An 11,922-nucleotide genomic window follows, 5' to 3' on the forward strand; every position below is an offset into this window, starting at 1 on the left:
CCCCGGCGCCCGTGCCCGGCCGTGCCCGCCCCTCCCCCGGAGTCTGCCAGCAAGGACCCGAAACGTGCGCGGCGTGCCGCGGGTGTCTTTATTCACCCCGGGAAAGGGTGGCCGGGGAGCCACGGGGGCTTGTCCAGCCGGTAAGGTGAACGAAACCCGAACAGCACTCAATTTCCATCTGTCAGATTCCAGGATTATGCAAATTTACAAACACGGGAGACAGGCGGGCAAAACTGGATATTTATTATCCGAAAGCAAAAGCACAGGGCTGGCAGTAACAGCCAGATCACGCAGGATGTGCTATGAAAACCCTCATATTTGGGAGGGGAAGGAGGTCTACACCCAATTTACTTACTTGGGAAGGGGGTATGCTGAGGCTCCAGGGTGCACACCCAGTCTGTATGGTCACTGTGTCGGGCAAAATGCCCCTGTGCAGCCTGCCAGAGTTGTTGACGTTGCACTTCAGCCGGATTGTCAACCAAAGCCTTTTAATGTGGGATGTGGTCCCTAGTGCCAGTGTGCTGGTATTGCTGACATCCCAGAAAAACGTTTACAGGATGCTCTTAGCATTGCATTATGACTGGGTTTTAATGCAGTATGTACCAGTTCTGGTCATTGCTGAAGGCAGATAAAACAAACTTGAAGTTGCTAAACACAATATATTGTTGGGAAAAGTCAGGTAACTCCATTGGAGTGGGTATCTGAAATTTGGCATCAGACATCTGGCTGCTTCAGGCCAAGGTAGACAGGAATGTGGCTGAGATCCACCAAGGAATGTGGAAGGGTATTTAGAAGAGTCACGTTGCAAAAGACCAGCACAACCAGAACAAGCAGCAGAAGACTTGTGAACCCCTTCTGTACTTCTGGCGATACAGTATTATGTATTTTTGTAAACAAACGTAACTGCTATTGAAGATGTCTAACATGATCACCACATTATCTTCCTCAGTGGAATAGTCTGAGACCCTCAATTTTATGTAGAAAGATGCAGTATTCAGTATTTCACACTAACACACCCCAAACTATCTTTACAGTAAAAAGAAAATTCAAAAAGAAAAATCATCATGTGCAATGTGAGAGTACAGAAATACAGTGAAAAGCACTGCCTGTTCATGCAACAGTTCTGTGTGTACTGCCATGCTTGCAGAACTCTGTCTCCTTATGTTCAGCTAATGAGAACCCACAGAGAGGGAGGCAGCATGCACTACAAAGAGATCACACTCTTCATGCACCTACACACCAAAAAATATTCTCTTCAGCTCAGATTGAAACCCACGCTACTACAAAGCATCCATGAATATTTTTTTTTTCAGATAGTAAATCAGTGAGCAAGTTTTTGAAGTCACTAAGTTACGAAAATCAAAATCATCTACTTTTCTATTAAAGTAACCAAAAGCATAAGTGCTCCTTGTATCTCCCCCAGATTTCATGTTGCATTTGCTGTTTTAAGAGGAAGCTGACATAATTTTTAAAAGTGTAGTGTTTCACTCTCATATAATAAAAGATGGAGTGCTCCTATTTCTTCTTTTTAACCAAGCAATCAAGATTTCCTTGATGAAATGCACACCTGAATAGCAACAATTAACAATCTCAGTAGACAAGACTAATCAGGCCTGCTCACTGAAAGCCAGGGACTGCCTGCAACTAAAGAATATAAACAAACTCTTACCTACAAAACTGTCAGCAAATGAAAAAGCCAGAAGTAAAACCAGTAAGTTGAACCTAAAAAGCAGGCTGAATCAGGACAATGAGTCATCTTGAAATGTTAGTTTTGATACTTGTGAATGAAACTAATCTATCGGCACTTCTGCTATAAAATAGCACTTGTTTAAAGGCTGTCATTTTACACCCAATTTCCAGCAGAGCTGTAAGTATTGAACTAACCATATATTGATACTACTAACTGATATTACAGTATCAATTTTTGTCTGAGTGTCATTTTACACTCAGATATGAGGAATCAGGCTTCAGCACAATAGTCTGTAACTGGAATGTTATCTTTTTGTAATAAATTATATGAAACTTCTTGTATTTCAGTTTGTGCCCATTGCCTCTGGTTCTTCACTGGACATCACTAGGAGTCTGTCTTCATCTTTACTCCTCCTATCAGGCTTTTAGACACATCAATAAGATCCTCTACCTTGAGCCTCCTCTTCTCAAGGTTAAACAGTCACAATTTTCTCATTGTCCTCCTTCTTCTTTCATCTGTGGATGCACAAATGCCTCTTCCCTGGCATGCTTCTCATTAAACGTACTTCATTCCCTCAAATCTCAAAACTCCACTACTCAGAGATTGTGCTCTTAATGTATTTTTCTTCCATCCTGCTCCTGTGGTTTGATCACATCCAGCAGGTAAGCACCTACACAGCTGCTAACTCACTTCCCCCTGCCTCTTTCCCTAGTGGGACAGGGGAAACAATAGGAGAAAAAGAAAGAAAACCAGTAGGTCAACATAAAGATGGTTTAATAAAAGACAGTTTAATAAGAAAAAAAAGTGTGAATTATAAAATGTAATAAGTAAGGATTAAAAAAAAAAAAAATGCTAAGGCCACCACTCACCAAAGCCCACAAGCAGACCATCAGTCTCTGATAAGCAGCTTTGAATACACCCCATATCTCACACTTTTCCTCTACCCTGTTTTATTAGCGAGCATGATGTTACAGATTATACAGGGTCAGCTGTCTTAGCTCTATCCTCTCCCAAATTCATGCCTACTTGCTGGTATGGGAACGCGGGCAAAATGGGAAAGCAAAACAGCCCTGATCCTGTGCAAGCATTGCTGACCAATAGCCCAAACACTGGCGTGTTTTCAACACTGTTTTAGTCACAAACAGTTTTAGTCACAGCACAGTTTCACTGCTATGAAGATAGTCAACTTAATTCTGAGCCAGAACCAGTACACCTGTAAAAACATCCTTGAAACAAAACACTCCCTGCTTTGGAATTTCACACTCATGATTATGACGACCTGTCTCAGCTATACCACTTCAAACTTACTCCTTATCTCATCCCCAACTCATTTCTTACTATCTTCTAAAAGAAGAGAAAGCAGCACAATAAAACATGAAACAAATGAGGGAGAAAAAACCACACAAAAGCTGGCAATAGTTAGTGTATAACCGAAGAACTAAATAGTTGAAGAACTTAGAAGAAAGAAAAGGCAAATAGATACATCCTGTGGAAATTAAGAATGTTAAGTTAATCAGAGACAATGATATTTTAAACACTAATACTGCTTTTCAAGTAGATGTGAAAAAATAGAATTGTGTAAAAGAATGTGGAACAGCAGAAATGTTTCTACTGCATATTTGGAAAACATAAACAGTAACAGTGTTTTCACATTATGTAACATGAAATACTTTCCATTAAATCAATAATATGGAAGGATACTAAACTGCATGAACTAAAATTAAATATTTTTTTTAATGACAGGTGAAAGAGTCATAGAAAAATAAATGAAAGACATGATAGACAACAATGTTAATAATGAAATTTGCTTCCTAACTGCTAAAATGCTGAGGAAAATTCACAGAACTAGAAGAAAGTTACTGCTGTAATGAGTGAAAGGGATAAAAGCAACCACATGTGTGTGCACACACATGTTAAGGCAAAAAAAAAGTGAAAAAAGCATTTGGATATATATTTTAAGAAATATAAGTGATGCTTCAGCGAAAAATGTTAGTGGAACCTTGGGATATGGGTGATTAGTATGTACTTTTTGATTTTTGTCCACTCAGTTTTAGATTACTAAGAGGAAGTTAGGGATGGTTTCATCACCGTTGATAGGTTAAATCACAAAAATAAAATTTTTAGCAGAATTTAATATATAGATAATTATTAGATATTTATTATATATATTTAATATATAGATACCTTTACAATACCAGTGGAACTTGGAACAAAAAAGCAGTAGAAGAACCAGAACTTTACATGACCTTTTATTTATGGTCAAGCTGAATCTCAGTCCTAGAGTCAAATGATATAGGGTTTACCAAAATTGAAGCAGAAGATGTACTGACAATTTTGAAGATGATAGTCCAATGACAAACCTTACACTTGAATTAATTACTTACTTCTGTTCATCCACACCAAGTTTACTCCAAGTAAGCATAATTCTACTTCAGATAATCCATACTGGTTTCAAACAGATAGGCAATATGCACCTAGCCTTGATGAAACCACTAAAGGAGAACTGAATGAATTTACTCCACTCATTAAACACCTTTTAAGTACATCTGCTGGCCATATGGATGCTTTCAGCAAATATAACAACTACGTGCAACTTCTGCACTAGAAAAAAAAAGAAATAATCAGCTTGCAGCTACTCTAGTAGCTCCATGTACAGACTTAGAGAAAACACAAATCTAGAGAAAGTGGAATCTGAGCTCAGCCTTACACAGATTCTATTTAACCACACTGTCCAAGCTGGTTGCAATGGTAAAGGAAGACTTCAGAAAAATAGAACTAAGCTGGAAGACACAAGGTCAGAAAAATATTAAGTGGCAACATAAGGTCTGTCAGAGAAAAAATATGCTCTAATGTTGCTGAACCCTTGATGTATGGACCATTTGGTGGATAAGGACTTTGCTGGATGGTAGAACTCAGAGAGCTGTGGTCAATGGCTCCATGTCCAAGCAGAGACCATTGATGAGGGACTCCTCAGGGGTCAGTAGTGGGACAGGTGATGTTTAACATCTTTGTTGGTGACATGGGATTGAATGCATCTCAGCAAGTTTGCCAAGGACGACAATCTGTGTGCTGTGGTTGACACACTGGAGGAAAGGGATGACATCCAGAGGAACCTTATCTGGCTGAAGAGGTGGGTCTCTTCAACGAGGGCAAGTGCAAGATCCTGCACCTGGATCAGGGTAATCTGAAACAAAGGTACAGGCTGGGCAGAGAATGCATTAAGAGGTGCCCTGGAAAGAAACACAGGTGTTGGTGGACAAGAAGCTCAACATGACCTGGCTACGTGTACTTGCAGCCCAGAAGGCCAAATGTGTCCTAGGCTACACAGAAAGTAGCATGGGCAGCAGGGTGAGGGAGGGGATTCCCCTCCTTTACTCCACTATCATGAGACATCACCAGGACTATTGTGTCTTACTTTGGGGTCCCCAGCATGAGATGGACACAGAACTGCTGCAGAAAGTCCAGAGAAAGGCAAGGAAGATGATCAGAGGGCTGGAACATCTCTACTATGAAGACAGGTTGAAAGAGTTGGGGCTGTTCAGTCTAAATGTTTACTCAATACTAAAGAAACACTTGATTACAAATAATGAGGGGAAATTTCTTAACCTCACAAAAAACTACAAGACAAAAAAAAATCCTGTTTCCTGTTTCCATACTGTGCCTCATGATGCTCCTCTGAAGTGCAATGAACAACTCTAGTGTGTACAACAACAGTACAACAATGCATTGCCTCTGTAAAATAAAAAATCGGAAGTCTTTACTGTGTTGTCATATTAATTCACTGCATCTTGGTCCTGTTTCTGTTAAAACAGAAGTAGGTGTAGCATGACATAAAAATTTAACATCTTGAGAGAAGTACTTTTTGCATCTTGGCAGAAGTATTCTTTTAAGCTCAAACATAGTATGATAACTCAAACAATTAAATTATTTATTTTCAAATCTCTGCATACCTGAAATTGGTGTATGCTATCTATTACAATAAAAGGACTCTGATCATGCATTGCCATGCACAACTGATCGAAATGGGGGAACAGAAATGCAACCAGGGCAGGGAATGTTATGAGGCACTGGCTGCTTTGCTGGCTGTCTCAATGGAGGCTGTGGCAAACCAGACACTGCACTAATATAAATGAAGAGAAAATCTGATGCTGCCAAAGCAGACCCCTTCAGGTGTCCTGCTCAAAGCATGGCTGGTCCAAGCAGTGGATCGAATACATTGACCTATGCTTGCTAACAACTTGAATATGACTGTCCATAGGATAGCACTTGGTGAATCAGAACTATAATCTCACTGAAAAGAATTGTGTAGCAATACTAAATATGAGAAAGCCGATCATAGTCTGAAGAAAATTAATAAGGGAATCATTTATACACTGCTATGGCTAGAGAGTTGAGGTTTTGCTGTCTGATTTTTAGTTTTGAAGTGATGAGAAGACCAGGTTTTGTGACCTTTCTTTTAAGCTTTTTCTTGTCCTTTATAGGGATATGCAGTATCTATTATGCAAATAGACTTTTTTCAATGTCCAAAGAACAGCCTGTGGTAAATGCCTGTTATTTTTATCTCACACTAATGCACTGTGAAAAAGCATAGTTATGCAAAAAAAATTCAATGATAAATGTAATAATTTATTTAGCAGCTGGAAATGTATTGAAAATGGACACACACTTGGAATAATTGCCTGAGAGAACAAGTAAGAATGTACAGTGGAGTAAAAATATCCTTTGTTTTTTCATCCTCAATTTCCTTCCATTTCTAAGAGCACTGAGTGTATTGTAGAATCTTTTGGAACTAAAATGAAGTACTGGAGTCCTTCAGCTTATGCTGAGACATAGCATACATCTGAGTTTGTGTGTGCCTGTGAGGGTCTTATTCTGCTGGGAATTAAATGCAAGGAACTGAGCACTAAAAAAGCAATCTAAACTAGACAAAACAGTGCTAGAAGAGAACAATGCAACTACTTTGGGTTTCATTGCAATTCTTTTTCCTACCCTTCTTCCACAGTTCTGTCTATTTAAACAGTAAGCACTGCATAGTAAGGATCTGTGTTAGATTTTTATTCTCTAACATCTCAGAAATGATCTACCACATCTTAGAAATGCTTTCTACAACAAACTAACTGGCCTCATGAAACCCTTTTGGGATAAAACTTCCCATGTTTTCTTGCTACTATTTTTATATAGTAATCCATGGGTAGAAATTGGGTGTCACTTCTACATGACTCAGATGAAAAGCCTGTCCGATTGAATTCTTCTCCTGCAAGTAGGACCCCACAAGTAGGAGGAATCCTTTGTCCCAGGTCTTCCCATTCTTTCACCTCAGCTGAGACATTCCTCAGGTCTTAGCTGTCCTCATGATGCCTATATAAAAATGTGGAATTATCTAACAACAGTTTGAAATTTATTGTATAGCTGAATGCAGACAGTAGTGGTCAAAGTCTCAATGCCAGGATGGAGATCAGTGATGAGTGGTGTCCCTCAAAGGATCTGTATTAGGACTCCTTACTTCTGAGTCAGTGACCTAGACAATGGGATGGAATGCACCCTCAGCAAGTTTGCAGACAACACACTGAGTGGTGCAGTTGACTTCCCTGAGGGATGGGATGCCATACAAAGGGACCTGGACAAGCTCAAGAAGTGAGTCCATGTGAAACTCATAAGATCCAGTAAGGTCAAGTGAAAAGTCCTGCACCTGGGTTGGGGCAATCTCTGGAATCAATAAAGGGGAGGATTACTGGATTGAGTCCTGCTGAGAAAGATTTGAGGGTACTGGTGGATGAAAATATGTAATGAGCCAGCAATGTCTGCTTGCAGCGAGAAAACAATCTGTACTCTGGGCTACATAAAAAGAAGTGTGGCCAGCAGGTTGAGGGAGGTGATTGTTACCCCTGCTCAGCTCTGATGCGATTCCACTTGAAGCACTGCATCCATCTCTGGAGTCCTCAGCACAGGAAAGACATGGAGCTGTTGAAGAGAGTCCAGAGTAGGGTCATAAAAATAATCAGAGGGATAGAATACCTCTCTTATGAGAAAAGGCTGAGAGTGATGAGGTTGTGGAGAAGACTTCTTGCAGTTTTTCAATACTGAAAGCGTGTTTACAAGAAAGATGAGAACAGTCTTTTTAGGCCTGTAGTGAAAGGAAAAGGGATAATGGTTTTAAACTAAAAGAGAGTCAATTCAGACTAGATATAAGGAAGGCATTTTCTACAGTGAGGGTGGTAAAACGCTGGAAAAGGTTATCCAGAGAGGCAGTAGATGCCCCACTCCTGCTAACATTCAAGGTCAGATTGGATAGTGCTCTGAGCAACCTGATATAGTTGAGGATGTCTCTGCTCATTGCAGGAGATTGGACTAGGTGACCTTAAGGGTCCCTGCCAACCCAAAATATTCTATGATTCTATGTTACATCATAGCCATACATATCATGGAGAAACAGGCAGGAATCTGGGAGCTCAGAAAGGCTAGGCAAAATGTCAAAGAAAATATAAGATAAATGACAAAAGCTTTGAAATATTGATACTCCTAGGCTACAAAGTAAAAACTCTCAGCAAGGCCCAAAGACTCTGCAACACTGATTAAGAAAGGAAGTGACTTGGGACTCTGTCTTCAGCATCAAGTGCAAACAATGCCTTGGCCAGAGCTGTGTTTGCTTCCTCTGGAATTAGTTTGTACTAACTGTACCTTGTCAAGAGAGGAACTATCCCTAAAGTAATGGAAAACATCCCTAAAGTAATGGAAAACAAGATAAACAATTGCACAAATCATCACAGTGATGATGTTTGAGCTGATACTATTTTACAATGACTCAATGCACTCATCTAAAGTAAATAATAAAAGAAAGTGGAAATGGGCATGAAAGGAATGTTGCCCAGCATGTCTCCTTTGAGTTCGCTGGGAAAATTACTGGATCCATACTAGTGTTGCACCAGTTTATCATCCTAGATCATCATGCCACTAAGAACATTTCACATGCTTCCTACTAGTAGATCCTATTTGTACCAAAGTCAGTGACAGAATTCTTAAATATTTCAATAGGATTATTGTATCCTCCACATGTTGTTAGGAAAAACAGAAGCATAATCTCTAATTTTTGTAATATGCATTTTCACCTAATCATTGTATGTGCCTTGGTATTATTTTTTATATATCTGTAATAACAGGAACACTTGAGTGAGAAAATCTTTGAGAAAATTACTGCTTTCCAGAGTACTCAAAGCTACCTACCAACTCATTAGATCATGAAAACTTTAAATACTCTATGTTTAGACATGACTACTGGCCAGACAAGCCACCCCTGCAGGAGGTAATTAACAATCTTGGCAGATAAGATCTACTTTAAATCTAGACTGTATTGTGTTTGGTGGCTCTCTGCCAGGACTCACTAGCTTTCTAAAAGGGGTCCTTCTCCAGCCACCATGTGCTGGGCTGTCAGTATGATCATCCAAATGGAACTGAAACAGTCCCAAGCATATTTTCTTTGTCTTGGACAAAAAGCTAGCAAATCAAATGGAGTGGAAGGTAGAGTAGTCCTAACTGACATGAAAACATACAAGGAGAGGCTGCTGTAAGACATACCTAGTCTCTTAAAAAATAAATGGATATTTGAAATTTTTTTTTCTATCTTGACTTACAGATAAAAGTTTTACATGAATGCAAATAGCACCTTATGTTTGCCTTGGAGTTTTTTTTTTTTTTTTTCCAATACAAGATCTCCATTTTTAATATAAGTGTAATTTAAGGGAAGTTTCTATTTGGTGTCAGGAAGACTGTCTTCATTCCAGTTGAATGAAAATAGCAATATGGTTCCCATTACTGCTTTGTTTTATCATCTTCGATCTTTATGATTTGGATAGGAGTTTAATGATTTAAAGCAGTTTAGTAAGAATCTGAAGGACACTAAAATTCAGAACTTTAGGAATCTTCATTAGATATAAAAATCCCTACTTGCTTGTGCTAGTTTCCATGCAACATCTCTTCTTGGTCACACATCAATCACTGTAATATAGGAAAATATATATGATACCTTTTTTATTTTTTTGAGATTTTAAAGAAAATATGTTTGACTTTCAGTTTGTCCTTTTGTCAAAAAGGTGCTACAAAATATCAATGTGTACCAGTCTTGTTTCACATAAAACTGATGTTAGGATCACATTCCTGCACTTCAGAGCCCTCAGATTGGTGGAAGCTGTAGTGGTATGATCTCAGACAGACAAATAAGATGATCTGAATATAGTGACAAATTTTATACCATTTTGATATTTCCAGTCTAGGAAATATCAAATTCCCACTGAAAAAAAACCAGTTCCACAGTCTTAGCCATACATCCTTGTTACCACATTGTGACAATAGTAGTGGTTCTGGGACACATGACTAACTGGAGCAAGGAACTGATTGGTGTTTCAGGACATCTGTCTATCAATGAAAACTTCTTTTTCCCTCATACATTTTCAGGCAACTCCATCTGTTACAAGCACTAATACCAAAACAGGGAAAACCCAAAAATTTAGAACCAAACTTGGGATCAAATAATTTAAAGTAATTGTGATAGAACCACAAATTTTGTTGCCATTTTGATTGGATCTCTAGTACTCCTTTCCTCTTGAAAAAGCTCTTCCCCAAGAGTGTCTTTTTTTATATAAACCTGGTGCTCCTGGAGCCTTACAATAGAGGAACAAGAGCTGACTACTGAGTACCTGGTAGGTGCTACCTGTCTCTTATTTCCTGGTTTCACATGAACCCTTTTCCCTGTTTCTTTCAGCCTCCTTGCTAGAAGAAAGAAAAACTGCAGCCTCTCTGTTTGCCCAGCTGCTGTTAGTCCCAGCTCATTAGCTGATGACGTGTCTCCACAGTGACTTTGTATTTGCTGGACTAACATTACACAGCACAGTTCACATAACAGTTACAGTGCTGTTTCACATTTCCCAAATAGGACACTAAATCCCACATGTTCTTTAAACTAGGAATCTGACAAAGCACAGGCACCCACGTTTATCAACACAGCTGACTTCAGAAATTCCTGAGCTGCAGCATCCTGGAGGCTGAGAAGGTGAACCAGGGAAGGATTACCATGTGCCTGCCTTACTCTTCAATTCTTGTCTGGTCCATTGGATCGGATATTTGGTATGTCCTCTTATAGCACTTCTTGTGTTCTCTAGCTGAATAGCACCCCATAAAACCTGCTAAATCCCAGGAACCTGAAGGAATCATCAGCAGCAATGCCTACAGCATGCACATTTTGTCTGTGAAATCTTAATCTAGACCACAGCACAGATTAAAAATGCTAACTACATGACAATGAAGCGTTTTTTAAAGAAGTTATAGTACCCATCTTTTTGTTGCTAAGAGGATGGTACTTCTCAACCCCTAGACAGATGAGCCTGAAAAGAGCTAGCAAAAGCAAATTGACCTTCAGAGCATGCTTAAATTCATGATGCAGGACTCTTCTTTACTGGAAACTTTGAAAGAAAAAGCTGAGGGAAACTATCAATACAGCTTGAAAAGGCATAAAGGAGCCTTTGGCCATGCGGATAGGGCCCTGAGAAGCAGATAGACCCTTCCTAAGCATGGATCCATGCTCTGCTGAGGCAGATGAGTGGCTCAACCACCAGACCCGCACTGAAAGAGAAGAAATCTTCATTGTTTCTGTTGATACAGTGCCACCACGTACCACATACTGCAAAATTAACAGAGAAAGACTGCCTTGTCAGGGGCAAGGGCTTGAACGGAGTTAGCCCTGGGTCTGGGCTCTGTTCCCTGACTTGTAGGCTCTTTGACAGGGACTGTTTAATCCAAAATTTCCAGTATATGCATGCAGCCTGCTGTCACAGACACACCTGATGACTCCTTCTGTGCCGCCCTAAGCGAGAGCGACAGGTGTCCACCACGGGTTTCTACAGATCAACTAAATTCACCTCAGTTACCTTTCAGTACTTCGGTTAACAAGCAATCCGAACATTAGGTGAAGAGAGCGACAGAAAGGAGCGGAGAGGGAGAGGAAAGGGTACGGGAGAGGAGAAAGCTGCGGCCCGTCCCCGTTCTGAAGCACCGAGAGGAGGCGCAGGGGGAGCGGGCGCGGGGCAGGGCGTGCCGAGGGCAGGGCGGTGCCTGGGCAGGGGCGGCCGCTGCCGCGGCCCCCGGCCCGGCCCGGCCGGCGGGGCCCGGAAGGCGCCGCGCTCCCTCCCGGCCGCTGAGTGGCGGGGCCGCGTCACGTGCGCGCGGCCGGGCCGGGCCGGGCC

At 40.6% G+C, this 11,922-nt stretch overlaps 1 protein-coding gene across 2 annotated transcripts in view; it reads right to left on the minus strand.

The window, feature by feature from the left end:
* TMEM117 (transmembrane protein 117) overlaps positions 1–11,828 on the minus strand; it is a 189,910-nt gene extending 178,082 nt beyond the window's left edge. For both annotated transcript variants that reach the window (XM_053978921.1, XM_053978925.1), the window contains exon 1: positions 11,608–11,828. In XM_053978921.1, coding sequence (XP_053834896.1) covers positions 11,608–11,642 — 35 coding nt within the window. In that variant the 5' untranslated portion in view covers positions 11,643–11,828. The remainder of the gene's footprint in view (positions 1–11,607) is intronic.
* Positions 11,829–11,922: the final 94 nt, after the last annotated feature.

Source organism: Vidua macroura, chromosome 5, assembly GCF_024509145.1.
Source record: "Vidua macroura isolate BioBank_ID:100142 chromosome 5, ASM2450914v1, whole genome shotgun sequence".
NCBI lineage: Eukaryota > Metazoa > Chordata > Aves > Passeriformes > Viduidae > Vidua > Vidua macroura.